General features: G+C 40.5%; 1 protein-coding gene across 1 annotated transcript; it reads left to right on the top strand.

Moving 5' to 3' along the window:
• Positions 1 to 3,018: 3,018 nt before the first annotated feature.
• Positions 3,019 to 7,895, top strand: e2f3 (E2F transcription factor 3; the record flags this gene model as incomplete). Its single annotated transcript, XM_083981547.1, has 7 exons — positions 3,019 to 3,082; positions 3,453 to 3,550; positions 5,539 to 5,782; positions 5,939 to 6,089; positions 6,977 to 7,090; positions 7,187 to 7,373; positions 7,633 to 7,895. The coding sequence occupies exons 2-7, from the start codon at positions 3,520 to 3,522 to the stop codon at positions 7,893 to 7,895; spliced, it is 990 nt and encodes a 329-aa protein (XP_083837673.1). The 5' UTR covers positions 3,019 to 3,082; positions 3,453 to 3,519.
• Positions 7,896 to 15,883: the final 7,988 nt, after the last annotated feature.

Genomic DNA, 15,883 nt, shown 5'->3' with positions numbered 1-15,883 from the left:
TTTTTTATTGAATGTCTTGACACAGTTCCACTCATGTGTTATTAACCATGTCTTCTCATCACAGTATTTTGTGTATACATTGTATGAAACTCTATTTCTACTGTATGGAGATCTATAAAAGTGTCTATGGCAGGAAGAACGTAAACTAAATGTTTTTTTCTTGATTTTGGTCTGTCATCATTACTTGTGTTGAAACAATAGAATGATTTTAGAATAGAATTTTTTTAATGTGATAACTAGGAATTATTAGCAATTATCATAACCAATCTGGGCAGCTGTGCATATGAATACAAATGTCTCAGGGGTTTAGTGCTCTGTTGCTGATTTATGTGTCCCTTATTGCTGTAAATAGTGTTAGTGGTGTAGAGGTGATGCAAATGTTAAAAAGTGATCACCCGTGTCAGACTCAGCCCTGATCGTTTATTTTTTTTAATGCCACATATGTTCAGTGTACAGTTAAGGACCACGTGACGTGTTTTTATACAGTTACCATAACATAAATTAACTCTCTCTATAGGCACTCTAATCATGCCAAACTGTCTTTGATCATACATCCAATGGTGTAACGATGAAAGAACATCTCCCAGCAAATCTCGCACAACAGAGCCACTGGCAGCTACTACAACAAGGCTAGAAACAGAGATCAAATTATTTTTTTCCCAACTGTTCATTTTGACGGTCAATGGGATTCCTGTAAGGGACGCTTCCCTTTTGCTGGCTATTGAATGGCTGCTGTTTCTCTAGTTTCACTGCAAAAACTCAAAATCTTAACAAGAATATTTGTCTTATTTCTAGTCAAAATGTCATTTCTAGTCAAAACAAATCAAATTATACTCAAAATAAGACTCGTCACATAAAAATGTGCTTGTTTTACTTCTTTCAAGCATATTTTCACTTGAAATAAGTAGAAAAATCTGATAATGGAGTAGTAGTAGTAGTAGTAGTAAGTAGTAAACCTTTATTTTACCAGGCAAGAATTGCTAAGAATACATTCTTATTAAGGCAATGGCCTGGTAGGAGGTGAAAGACCTTGTAAGGGGAAGGGAGAGGGGCAAGGGGCAAGTTTTTCTTTCTTATTACAAGCATAAAAAATACTTGCTTTCACTGGCAGATTTTTCTACTTATTTCAAGTGAAAATTTGTTTGAAACAAGTGAAAATGATCTAAAAACAAGTTCATTTTTAGGTTTAAGATTAGTTTTGACTAGAAATGAGACATTTTGACAAGAAATAAGACTCTATTCTTGGAAAAGTTTTGAGTTTTTGCAGTGTTACTGTTATTTGTGTCAATTACTATTGTCAATGTCCTTGGAGACTGTATTGGCGTGGCGGTTGTGGACCATCTGTCAAAAAAAAAAAAAAAAACTGGCAAGAACGGATGAACGAGGACAGTAAACATTTCTGTGGTTGACTTTTAGCCCAATGCATAGACAAATATAGAAGGCTGCTGTCAATAATAGATAATACATATGAGTGGAGTTGTGCAATGCTCAAATCTACACACATTCATTCACAAAGAGATGGAAAATGATAATCAGAGACTGGTCACCATAACAGGACTCTGGTTGTGTGGAGCAGCAGTGGACTGGGAATGTGTAATCTGTATTCAAGAACAGGGCAATCAACAGCATGAATAAAACTCACTTTCAAAAGCATGCTCCCGTGTTTTTAATCCTTTTCTTTTATTACTTATTATCATACTATACTTTTTGCATTGGTGGTGAGAACTGCTAAAAATAGCTCATTGCAATTTGATGTTGTCAGTGTACTTTTACATTTACTTGTGAACCAGACTTAATTTGAATCAAATTTATCGATCCTCTTTTGTGTTTGTGTAATTTTAAAACAATTTTCAACCACCAAAACTGACTCATTACTTTCTGTTTGCATCACTAATTCATCTTATTTGCTTTTACATATTCGCACTTATCAAAATGTTACTTTAAAGAGGACGTGAGGTATTGCTTTTTCTAATTTCGTTTGTACAGAATTAAATGTATTTGTACAGTGTTTTTCTCAATATAGCTTTTTGAATTCACTCCTTGTTCTTCAATAAGCGAAAAGCAGCTGTACGTGATGTTTCCCTTTGTTAGTAGCTAAGTGTGATGTGATTTGATCTGTGACATGTTGTGGCACAGTCTGTCTGTTACAGACTTAAGTGATTCTTCTATTTAGACAGGACATATTTATGAAAATGCTAAATTTGTCCTTTAAAGAAACTAATTACAAATGTATGAGACAAAACAGTGTCAGAGGTTAGATGAAATCTTTGAAGCTGTTATTTGTCATAGAGTATGAGTTTGAATAAGAGAAACGTTGGTTAGTTATCTGACGCTGAAAAAGGTGTGCAATCTTTGTATCAACCTGAGCAACTGCAAAAATGAAATCAAAATAAATTACATATTACAAAATACATGTATTTACAGTGTCAGTCAATGGGTTTGTCTTTAGCTGATGAGATACATAATTTTTAATCATGGATTTTTATGTACACACACCGCCCTGTTGCAGCCAACTGAACTCAACTTAATTTCTGTACAATTCTTGCTTGTAGGTATGTGTAATTAAACTAATTGTTTTAAGATACTGCCTCCATTACCCACAGAAATCAGCTGCTGCCTCAAATACTCACAGATTACCCGCCAATGGAACGGAAACTCTAAAAGATATTTCAAAATAAAGGTAAACTGAAAAGCAACATAGAAATGGAATCGATGAAGGCAGCATCTGGTGGGCAGTCATTACAAAAGCAGGCATTATAAAAGCTGATCATCCGCAATAAACTTAGATCACAGTTTAGCACAGTTTGTAGTATAAAGTTTGGGGGCAACAGTTACTTGACGTTTTTTGGTGCAGTAGTCACATTATGTCGTGTCGTGTGCTTTTATTTTGAAAGTCGAATCGTCAAGCCGCAGTTACGTTTGTATACTTCCGGTAACTTTACGTGTGTTTTTATCTCCAGCTTCAGGCATCACTCACACACCGCGCCTTGCCCGGACAACACTCCAGCACACTTTGTGTCACGAGTGCACAACGCAATTTAACAATTCAGTTTTTTCCGCCGGTGTTTGTGGACGTACACAGGTAAGGAGACGACTTGAAGTGTGTTCATTATTGCCAGAAGCAAACTAGTGTCGAGGCCTTGGGTCAGCATGGGAGGGGGATGGGGAGATGTCGCTCCAACTAGCTAAACACATTGGTGAGGAGTGTTAGCGTCCCAACTCCAGGTAACAAACAAACTTTTCACACGCAGACGCCATTCGCTTAATGAAGTGCAAATGAAGTTAAAAGTGAATGCACTGTGTTTGCAACAACTTGAACCCAGATGACTTAACTGTGGCTGCAGGACTTGATTGAGTAATTGCAATTAATAAGTTTCAGCTGCGTGACCAACACATGCAGGCATAACTTACTGCTGCTTTCTGATGACGTCACGTTTTCTTTTCTCTCCTAGGCTGGAGCTGGTCAGTGGCCCCCAGGACCTTCAGGATGGTGGCAGGACCTACAAAGCCATCAAGTCAATGGCCTCCATGTCCCACACAGGAGAAAATGGTGAGACTTGGACAATGTGATTACTACTTGTAACATGGGGTTTCATTGTAATGTGCCAGCACTGTGCTAAAGAAGTGGTAGAACTTGTCATTAACCAACCAGCATGTGCTTCTCGTTTATTTGTGTATGGAAATAACAGGATGTGTTATATCATTAGATATGTTAATAGGGGAAAACCAGTGTTTGCTGCATATCCCAACACATTTCTTTCTTTTTCTGTTGCCTTTATTTATTCAGGAAGGGCCAATTGAGAGCAAGCTCTCTTTTCCAATGACGCCCTGATTACAAACAAGGCATCAATACAATATACATGCAAGGTGTAAACATACAGCAGTAATACAAAAAACAACTATTTCAAAAATATGTACACTCAGAATGCATGGCGTCCATGATAATAGCTTGTAGTGATTAAAGGGAATCAAGGCATCTAGCTGGAGCTGTGACAAAATATTATTCCATTTAAATGGTGCAAAATACTCAGAGGCAATTTTTCCTACCTCAGTCCTAACATTTGCGATATTATGAGCCAAGGGATCATGAGCATGAGTGGAGTAACTGAACAACTTAAAAGTAAGCAAGTTTGCTAGATAAACAGGTACTTTGTAAAGAAAGGCCTGAAAACATAAACAGTAAACAATTTTTTGTCTCTCAGAGCCAATGAAGTCAAGTGGACATTCTGGTACAGTTGGCAGTGATGGGTCATAAACCCATCACCAGTACCGTAATAAGTCTGATTGCACTGTGAAAACTGTGTCAAGTGGTTTTAGTATAGAGGGAGAAGCATGCCTATCAATGACATCTCCGTAATCCAATACTGATAAAAATGTAGCTTGTGCTATCTGCTTCCTACAGTACTGAGGATGGCAAGATTTGTTTCTGTAAATGAACACTAATTAAGGTTTCAGCTTGTTTAAACGTTCTGCTACATGTGGTTTAAAGAGGAACTAAACAGGATTTTCCCCGTGGCTATGCTACATTTTAACCTTAATTAAAAAGCTCATTGTGATTGTTAACTACATGACTTGTTACAGTGTGTAACCTGCACAGGTGAACTTAATTCCTTAATGCAGACCTTCTCTAAACTTTTGAATGCACATGTTCAACTGTTCAATGTTTCAGTAGGCTACTTATCACATGCTGTTCATGTGTCATCCTGCTGTTCACATCATGAAACCAAGAAAACACCTAACAATCTACCAACCGAGTGTCATCAGCAGGTTGAACAGAGACTGGAAAAGACACAGAAAGACAGAGGAGTGGACGTCTTTTGGCCACATGACAACTTATTGACACATTGACATTTTTTGTTGTGGTATACCCACCACTGTTGTTAGCTCTTGTTTCAATAGATTGTTTGAAATGAAGGAATTATGATTCAATAGCCTACTTCTTAAATTCCATACATTCATGTTACAACAGTGTAGCATTAACTTTTTACATTTTCCATACATTTCGCCCGAAAGTCGAATATCCCTAACTTTTTGAGTAGTGTATATAAGCTATAAGTGGTGATGTCTGTGCACCACTATCCAGCACCACATTCAGATTTGGTTCTTCAGTACTTGTTGTTTCCAAAGTTAATTTGCTGTGATCCTCTTTCTGTGGAGAGAGTTAACCTCCAGTTTCTCCATACATTTCTGTTTCTTTCTCAACCCTTACAAGAGGAAACGACATCCTCTTATGAACTACTCCTGAATTATTGTTCTGGTATTCATTTTCATAACTTGGACTCTACGGGACTGAACTTAACTACATAGATATATTCTCACTCAGGCAATCCAGTTCAAATAAAAAAACATAACTTTTTACAATGCAACAATGTCTACTGGAATATGATATTGATATTTTACTGCAGGCTGCTAGGCCACCCCACCACCCATTTTTCTCTCTCGCTCAGTGGGAAGAGAAGAACAGTGACTGTTTGAATCTTTAAATGGTCTAAATAATTTGGTATTAAAACATTCCTCAAACCCTGTATTTTATCCCAGCTCCTGCCCAGATGCCTGTACCGTCATTCCACTCCTACCTGGATAAGGGACGCTTTGAAACGTCTCTTAGCTTCCTGACACGGAGGTTTGCGGAGCTGGTGAATCGCTCCCCTGATGGGATTTTGGACCTGAACACCGTGGCTAACGAGCTCAATGCCCCTAAGAGGCGTGTCTACGATGTCACCAACGTCCTTGAGGGAATCCAACTGATCAAAAAGAAGTCTAAAAACTACATTGAATGGCTGTAAGTATGAGTGGATGCTGTAGATGGTATGTGTGTTTTGAGAAGGTGCTTGACGTACAATGAATATACCGTATTCACATTAAGATTCAGTGTCTGGATAGTCACATTTCACACTGATATTGATCCTGTCTTGCTGCTTGATCTGCTTGTGAACAGGGGGGGCAAAATAAATATTGAAACAGGCCCAGAGCTGGATGTTCTCGCTGAAGAGGAGAAGAAGCTGGATGAGCTGATCCAAACCTGTGTAGGGCAGATTCACTGGATGTGTGAGGACGATCACTCTCAGAGATATCCTTGCCTTTGTCAAGTCATTTACTATAATTGTCTAATACCCAAAACAGCCTTTCACCACCAGCTGTTTTGTATTTGAGGAGCTTCGTACATGTCCATCATTCTCCCATTTAACAGAACAGACACATTTCTGTTACGCAAATGTATCACATCTAAATTTAAAGGGATAGTTGAACATTTTGGCAAATTGGCCCATTGCCATAATCCCTATAGTTTTAGGAGTAGGTTCATTACCTTTAATTGTCAGTGCAAGCTGGCGGAGCAGAGCCGTGAGCTGCTCAGAGCTGCGCTACGGAGGCTAATGGGATTTCTTGGTTTCCCTCATCAAACTCATAAAATACACAATCCAACAACTCCAAAACATTCTAATGGATAATTTACCACGCTATGAGATAATGGAACTTAATGAGACAGAGTTGTTTTCGAAGCGTAACTCTGAGCAGCTCGCGGCTCTGCTTCGCCGCTTTAAAAATAGCTTGGACCGACAATTAGAAGTAACGAACCTACTCCTAAAACTATAGGGATTGTGGCAATGGGCCAATTTGCTAAAAATGTTGAACTATCCCTTTTAACAAACATAAATACAAACAAAAAATCTGTTTTCACACAAAGTCAATTAGAAGCTCCTCTTGTATGTGTGTTTCTGCAAAAGGTCAATTAATTAACAAAATAGTTAACTGATCATAGTCATTTGGATTATACATGGCCTCTGTTTCCACCAAACACCCCACCATCATTTTAAAGTGTGAACAGCTTGTGGTGGAATCTGCTCCAGTCTGTTATTAATATCAGCTCATGTTTTGTTGCACGCAAACTAGTTGTGTTATTTCTAACCTTAGACAGCTAAAGACAGTGGCAGGAATGTTGAATTTGTGATTATCTTCCTTGACTTTATGGATTACATTTGCCTATTTGACATACGAGGATGTCCAGAGGATCCCCAGTCTGAGCGAACAGACTGTGATTGTGATCAAAGCCCCCGCAGAGACAAAACTTGAGGTCCCACATCCAGCAGAGGTACGTGTCTCCACACAGCAGCCTCTCAAGAAATGGCTTTCTGTGGTCTCTCAAAGACCACTTGAGAAAATGACTGTGTATTTGTCCTGTGTGTAGAGCCTCCAGGTCCACCTCAGCAGCACCCAGGGGCCCATTGAGGTGTTCATCTGCTCCGACGACCCCATCCCCATGGAAGCTGCAGACACCTCTGTGACCACTGATAGCCACTTGAACCCGTCCACCAATGGGAATGACTCCGTCCCTCTCTCGCCCTCCTCGTCCTTCGTCCAGCTGTCTGTCAAAGGTGAGTGTAAGGGCATCGCATGGTCTGTTTCAAACAGGCGACCAATGCAGAGGGTTTAACGGCCACAGAGACGGTGGCAGCAGGTACCCTGTGAGATCATGTCCTTACTGCTGACTCAGTTTTCCTTTTGGGTGTTTAAACCTCCGTTACTCATCTTTCCTCCCCACCCTGTGTCTTCTTCTCCACACCCCCACCCAATGTCTCCTTCCCCGTACCCCCCAACCCACATCCCCTTATCCACACCCCGTCATCTTTCTAGACGACGCTAACACAACCTCTGGAAACAATAGTATCTGCACCCCGCTGTCTGATCCCACACAACCGTCATCATCAGTTACAGTCACCCCCACCTCCCCACAGCCCCCTTCTGAAGACCAACAGAGCTTTGTCACACTTACTCCACCTCTGGCTGTGCCTCTGGGAGGGGAGGACTACGTCCTGAGCCTGGCTGAGAATGAGGGCATCACTGACTTTTACTCTGTTGACCTGGACCAGTTGCCCCTGGATGTGCCCCTCCTCTGATTCAGTCATTCTGGAGGGAATGGGTATCTTCACTTAACTAGGATATCATGGGGAATCCAAACAAAAGAACAAAGCGCTGCTTTAAACAAATGTCACATTTGCCTAACTTGCACAGTATGACCAGGATTTACGACAGAGGAGGAAACCCACTAACAAGTTGGATATACTTTATATATACTTTAAAATATTACGTTGGATCCTCTAATGGCATTTTGGACTTGTGCTGATGTGCATGTTGTCAGACGAAACACTTTGTTTCAGAGCTTTAATCTGTTCTTCTCATAGTCCAGCCTGTGCTGCCAGAGCACAGGACTAGTGATTGAACTGCAGTGTTTGGCCTGAAGTGATGGTCTTGAAAGACACCATGGATCAGAGTGTGTATTGTGAACACAGAGGAACTTTCACATCACATGTGAAAGATTTAAACACCTGTTTAGCATTACGAGCCGCTGATGTTCTCTGTTCTGAAAGCTGACTCATATCACCTCTGAGATTTTGCTGCTTGTCTTGGACTTACGGCAAATGGTACAACTGCAGATGGTGTCTGTGCACACTACAGCTCTTAGTTTAATAATGCTGTTTTCCCACCCTGATTCTGTGCCTGAGTGCCCCAGTCACAAAGCCAAGATGCTAATATGAAATCACATCTTGTGCCTCATTTCTGAGGGTTGTCCCCTCATCTTGCACTGACATGGAAACGACTCGCATGCCTTGTGTTTCCTCCACTACTTAGGAAGCGCCGCTCCGTTCTTTTGTCGAACCTCAACTCAGGGCGTCGGTAGACACCAAGTACCGATCTGATACCGAATTACAAATCTGTATACCTCGTATCATTGGAATGATGATCTTACTCTAAGGCCCATAATTGCTGTTTTAAATTGAGTGAATAATGTAACTGATACACTGACTTTTATGACACTTAACAATCTGTACTTATGAGGATCACTTAAGTTGTTGCTAGCATTTCTGTCTGCTGTGAAAATGGAATAACAGCAAAATTCAGTCACTGTGTGGATTTTGGCTTCTTTGGCCCTGTGGATGTCTACTAAAGGTGCAATTTTATGTATCAATGGATGATTGGCTCAAATCTTTATGGTGTCTCCCAAAGTTTGATATTGATATTATTCCTTTGACTTCTTGAGCCGATAGCAGTGCTCTGTCCAAAACAATGTTGAAACACTTCCTTTGACTTCACTGAAAAGTCTCTCAGCTGTCCATTTCATGGAGACGTCAAATATGTGAACAGGTAACCAGCTCAGGTACCAGTGGAGTCTGTCCTCGCCTTTGTTACTGTGAGGATGACATGGTCTGCTGATGTCACATTAAACCACCAGCAGCACTGACTCACCAGAGAAACCTTTTCCGTACAAAAACCTTGTGGCAGAGAAAATATAAAGGGCTACAATACATGTTTGGTGTCAGCTTAGGTGAGTATAATACTAAGGGTGTGGAAATGTAAATAGCTGCTTGCCGTTGACCTCGAGTGACAAGGCTCCTGTTGATGAGTGGAGCGACTCATGGCCATACTGAACCCCTGCATGCCCACGTGAACATCTCTTATGATTGCAGAAGATGCTGAAGTGCTGTGTTGAATTAGGTTGATTTTATAATATTATGACAGGCTCATTGTTGGAAAAGCTTTCTTTTCCTTTTTTTTTTTTTTTCTTAGCCTTGTCAAAACCAAATTCAGATAGAACCTAACCAGGGGTGCAGAGCTGAAATGACCAAAATAAAATTAACCTGGTTTAGTTTTGACAATTGATTTTATAAGCAACAATGCCAAATGTTTAATTCATAAAAAATGTTGCAAGCTGTCTCCCTAAAGCCATGTTTGCAGTCAGTAGGGCTAAGTGCTGCTGAAGTCAGAGCTGATTGAAGAGTAGCTTCACCTCCTCCACTATGGTCTTCTCTCGTAGCCACGTCACAGACGTCCGTCTAGACAGATGGAAGTTGGACCAGCTTGGAGTAATATCACTATGAAAACTAAACAAGACCGTTTGTTAAAAATGTGACGCACCATGGTTGCCTATAGACTTCTGATGTTCTGTTTAACCTGCTGTTCTGCGCTTCATGGATTGGATTTCCTCATTGGACTACCAGTTTGTATCACTAGTACAGTATGCACCTAATGCTTTCATGCACGTATGCAACTGGAGGATCTGGAGGGCTAAGTGTAACTCAGTTTTGGAAGTGAGTGCTGTGTCAAACTGAAATAAATGGAGATGTTACATGTTGTTTACTCCATAGTGCCTTGATCACTGCTCTCACTTTTACTTGCAAATACATTCAAATTCTTTCATAGCAAATCACACATGAAGGCGTTTATAGTTGTGTTTGTTCAGCTTTATGAGATATTGACTAGCTTTTAATCTCTTTGAGAAATCATGAAGTTAATCCCGCTTTTAATAACTTGCTCTCAGTTGTCTGAGGTAGTGAAGTTGCACAATTAGTTTGAACCTTTTTTCATATTTTTGTTTTTGTAAAGCTAGATTTTCCGTGCTCTAACATTGAACTATTAATCTATTATGGTCGTACTACATTGACCTCAGGATTGGAATATTGTTTGTTCGCCAGTCTACAGTAAAGGTTCACAGTTTGTAAGGAGATGTTTGAACAATTCTTTAAAAATGAATGAAATGCCTTTTTGTAAAAAAAAGTTTATCCAGCAATTTTTCAGCAACAGTGACATAACACAGAATCATGTTGTCTTTTTTTTTTTGCTTTTTACAGGCTTATTAAATTGTTACAAACGTGACTCAAATTCCAATTTATTTCCTTATATTTAAATGTCATACGATTTATATGAGCAGCTTTTAGGTCTACTAATCAAGGAATTGTATAATCATATCAGTGAACTGATTGACTTATCTCATTAGTCACATTCTGTCGGCTGTCAAACAATAGTCATTGTAAAGACACTGTAAATCATTACTGTAGCTCTAAACAGATGTTAGATGAGAGACAGTGGCAGTTCACAAAGTTATAGAAAGACGGGTTGGGTTTTATATTTTTTAATTAATTAATTAAATGATTATTTACTTCAAACAACTGCAAATTTGGTTTTAATCAAGTTATCCAATGGATCATGATGCGGTTTGGAAACGAGGAAGTTGCAAATTAATGTAGTTTCTTTTTTATGGGGTGTAAATGTATGCAGTTACAGATGAGCAGTGAGATCTGTGAGACATGTGCTCTGCTGCGGCCTCTCGACTTCCTCACTGTTTTCTCACATTAGCTGTAGTCCAGTCCAGTGCAGTACATGTGGAGACACTAGGAGGCAGTGTGAGCCCACAGAATCTCTGACACCCATACACAAGACTGTGATGTTTCAAAGTATGTGATGGTGTTGCACATCTTTTTTACTAGGAATTGACCTTTAAAAAATTGTAATCTAGTTGAATGGATCTCAGGTCCAGACCACAGTAAAGATGTTTCAGCTCTGAATGAATCCAAAACGTTATTCAACTAAACAGAGGAGAGAGAAACACAGAGAAAAAAGGTGTTTACGAATGATTGCAGTTATGTTTCAACTACTTAACACAACCTTTTTTTTACAAAATCTTTCAGTCAACTTCTGTTCTTTCCAAAAATACTAAATATTGTATGTTCTTTTTGGTTTTTAATATTTTTATTAGCTATTGAATGAAGCGTGCGCTGGATTTTTGAAAAAAATGACCGAAAATTGCTGATTTTCAATATAAAAAATGATTGGAGGTGAATGATTTTTTTCGTGGTATCAGACCCTTGGATATGTCAAAGATTAGTAACAAAACTGATTTTGATGCATTATTAGTTTTTTTGTAGGTTCAGTTTTTCCAAAAGAATCACACTTGTAACATTCGTGGACGTTTTGTCCCATTGACTTCCATTGAAACCACATTTTTTGATTGCGGGGCTATAACAGCATAAAAACATGCATTCTGCAATCTCAGTGGCTTCTCCTCTTCAGAAGAGGTCAAATTTGAAGATTTTACTGTCCATCACCAAATGGCGCCATTTACCTAGTAACCAGGCCTATGGAAACAGAGCATATATTTCTAGGCTTTTTCAATGGGATTTTACATAGAGGATATGGATTTGTTCAGTTCTGGTGTGTGTGCGCGTACAAACACACACACACACACCCACACGTGTCTGCATGAGCGTGTGGGTGTGTGTGTGTGTTTGTACGCACACACACACCCAGTACTGAACAAATCCATATCCTCTATGTAAAATCCATTGAAAAAGCCTAGAAATATATGCTCTGTTTCCATAGGCCTGGTTACTAGGTAAATGGCGCCATCTGGTGATGGACAGTAAAATCTTCAAATTTGACCTCTTCTGAAGAGGAGAAGCCACTGAGATTGCAAATTTTGTATTTATTTTTTTACTTTTACAGCCCTGCAACTCCCTGCGATGAAAAATGTGGTTTCAATGGAAGTCAATGGCCTCTAGGGGGGTGCAATTTTGGAAAAACTGAACCTACAAAAAAACTAATAATGCATCAAAATCAGTTTTGTTACTAATCTTTGACATATCCAAGGGTCTGATATCACGTAAAAAATCGTTTAAGTTGGTCGCTGTTTCATCATCATGATCACAGCAGAGACGACATTTGGTGATGGCAGCTTTTTTTTCTTTCATTCAAGTAAAGTTGCAACAATCCTCCTACACAGGATTTAGACAGGAAATGCATGTAATCAGCGTACAATGCCTATCAATTACCTTTGAATTAGATGTTAGGGTTAACAACTGAAAAACAAACACCTTTCTGAAATCTTCTAATGAGGTCTTATTGACACGGCCTGAGGTGACCCAGTATCCTATCCTGGAGGTCATCTACAGACAATAAACAAGAAGACTGATGATGGTAATGAGCTGAGTTGTCAGTCAGGCTGCTTGTCTTTATCACAGCATCCTTGTTTTTAATTAGATGACATCCTGTATGTACATAAAAATATTCATAAACATGATATTAAAGAGAAGTTAAATACATATGATGTTTAGACCAGGTTCATAATTATGTGGGCAGTTGCCATTGTACGTGTGACCGTACAAACTTTCTCCTATTTCAGTCCTGTTTAGAAACTCTCTGTCCCTGCCTCTCTTTGTCTGAGCCACAGCATCTTCAGAAAAACACATCAGTGCCCTCAACATGATGATGTAATCCGTCGGCAGCCTTCAGCATCCACACCCGTCCATAGATGGCAGTGTTGCACCTCAAACCTCCCCGTAAACCCTGTCAACCCAGTTCCCCATAAACAGAGGCACGCACTCTTCTGAGTTCATGGAGAGTCACTGGATCACTGCTGTTATTGATTCATGTGTGTTTCTGTTGTTGTTTTTTTGTCCCCTCTCCACCACAAAGAGGAGAAAAAACAAAACAAAGTGAATATTGAATGGGGGCGATATCGAATGAGTCCTGACGTCAGCCCCCTCTCGTCTCAAGGGGGCCTCAGTTAAAGATCAGCCAATATAGCTGTCAATCAGCCGATCAATTGGTTCGATGAAGTTTCATTTTTAGAGTGCTTTTTCCTGTCACCTAGGAGGCTTTAAAGCGCCGAGCAAAATACCCTGACGGCAGAGCTTATAGGATGAGATAGGACCAAGTTGCCATGTAAGACTCAGACCCCACAGGAGGGGTGGGGGCTTGAGAGTGACTTGTGATCCACCGTCGGAGTGTAGGATGACAGTCTGGTCCAGCTGTGCTCTATCACCAAAAATCCAGCACTTGTTTCTCCACTGTGCTCTTGACTGGGGCTGTTTTGACTGCTGCAATGCACTGAGGCAGGGAGTGAGTGAAAGAGAGAGAGAGAGAGAACAAAAATGAGAGAGGGTTAAAGAGGGAGCATGATAGCGAGAGCGAGCGAGAGAGAGGGAGAGAGCCGTACTACTCGCCGCTCATTGGCTGCCGCCAGCACGCCGTCTTTTTGCGTGACGCTCTCCCAGCCAATCGGACGCTCTCTTTCCAATATTTTGGGTTTTATGAATGAAGAGAATAGTGAGAGAGCAGGACAGGAGTAGTTTGATTCATCACCCGCAGCTCATGGTGTGCAGAGTACAGTGAAGGGGGGGGAAAGGTGCGCTTGTTTGCAGCGCAGGCTGACTAAGACGGCCTCTGGATACAAGGAGGACGGGGCAGGACGATGCCCGAGACAGGAGACGGTTAGACGCAGGACAGCAGTATCTGCAATATCAACCTGTAGCTTTATCTGCTCCGATGCACCCAGTTAATTCGTGTATCGATTGTCTCTGCTCTTGAGTGTTAATTTTAGTTCTTGGCCTATTTTCAGTAAAAACATTGAGCACTGCCACCGCTTTAGGAAAAACACATTTAAAGAATCACTGGCATTGCTTTGTTCTACTGAAGGAAAAAATGAAAAGTCACATTCTCTGCAGTCCTGCTAGCAACCCTTAGATCCAAACAGATGAAACATGAATGAGCTGTGGGCAGCACTCAGCGTCAGGAGATGCAGCGCTGCAGACGGGGAGACTGTAAAGTCAACAGTCCCACGGTGCAGGGGGAGCGGAGAGCTGCTGCTTTGACATGAAGCAGCCCAACCCTGCAGTCACCAGCAGTGAACATGATATTTGCACTTTGACGTCCGTTTGATAAAGCGTCTAATAGCGGGGCGTATAGGAACTCGTTTGAACTCCTTTCTTTTTAATTTGTTACTCACTATCACTTTGCATATGTGATACAACACCGTGAATGATGGTTGAGACTGTTGGGGAGTGTATGCCCCATTTGAATGATTATCATTTACACTTTTATGGCGGTCTTCCTCCTTTCTTACTCTGTCCTGTCCCCCTCCTGTTTGTGTGGAGGCGTGGCCTGTTTTACATTTTTTTTTTAACCTTGAACGTCCAAAGTGCAGTTGAGGAAAACATGTTGACTGTGGACCTTGCTGTGAAATGCGATCCACTACATAGCCGGTGCAGACAGCTGTTCTAACTAGAAAAAGCATTTCCAAGAATGGAAATGGTGTGACTGCTAACAGCAACTGAACGCTGTTGCAGAATTAGCAAATAGTGCAAGCAGTGATCACCATACAAATGTTTGACCAAGGTCGGAATCGAACCCACAACCTCATGGTCATTAGACTTCCACTCTGCCTCTAGGCCACAGTGCACACACAGTTGCAGAGACTGTTGTCTGTTAATGATCTGCACACTGTCAACATCAAGAAAGCTTGAGAGTCAAGCTTGAATGACTTAGAATGAAAATTTCTGTGAATTTCAGGCTGAGAGCAGCAGTTTCAACATGAAGCAAGTTATCAGAAGTCAACAGATGACGACTGGGAAAATAATTCACTATAATTGTTGTTGAGGCAAAATTTGAACCAGCAACCTTCAGGTCTCCAGACCAGCAAGCTAACCACTAGGCTACAGACAGAGACAGTATGTGAGGGGTAAAGAAAACCTTTGATACAATGAGCTTTATACTATGAGGAATCAAAGACTGTCCAATGACAGCTGAATAATTGGAATCAAAAGTCAAGCAATGATGTGAAATGACTGAGGGAGGAATCGAACCCATGACCATATGATCACTAAACCTTTACTCTGCCACTCAGCTACAGAGAGCACACTGCTTTCAAGACTGTTGTCATTCATTCTAATGTGATGATGTGCTGCAAACTGGTATGAGTAATCAAGGAGATAACAAACACCTGTAACCAATTGAAGGCGGTGGAGGAGAGCAGAATTCAACATAACATAACAAGAGTTCTTCCCTTGGATTCGAACCAGTGACCTTGGGGTTGGGAAGCAGCCACCCTAACCCCTACACTACAGTGGAGTTGTCAAGAAGACTGTTGTCTGTTAATGATCTGCACACTGTCAACATCTAAAAAGTTAAATATTTTAAAAAGTATAAAGAGTTAAAAAGAGAAAAGTAATGCCAATAAAGTCCAGAAAAAGCTGCACGTTTTGATATATGAATTGTTGAAATAGCACAAAGTATGAAGGACTAGAAGAAGACCGTAAAAAGGCGGAAGAAAATG

The sequence above is a fragment of the Trachurus trachurus genome (assembly GCF_905171665.1).
Source record: "Trachurus trachurus genome assembly, chromosome: 11".
NCBI lineage: Eukaryota > Metazoa > Chordata > Actinopteri > Carangiformes > Carangidae > Trachurus > Trachurus trachurus.
The sequence above is the reverse complement of the archived record's forward strand: the minus strand, read 5'-3'. Positions and strand labels throughout refer to the sequence as shown.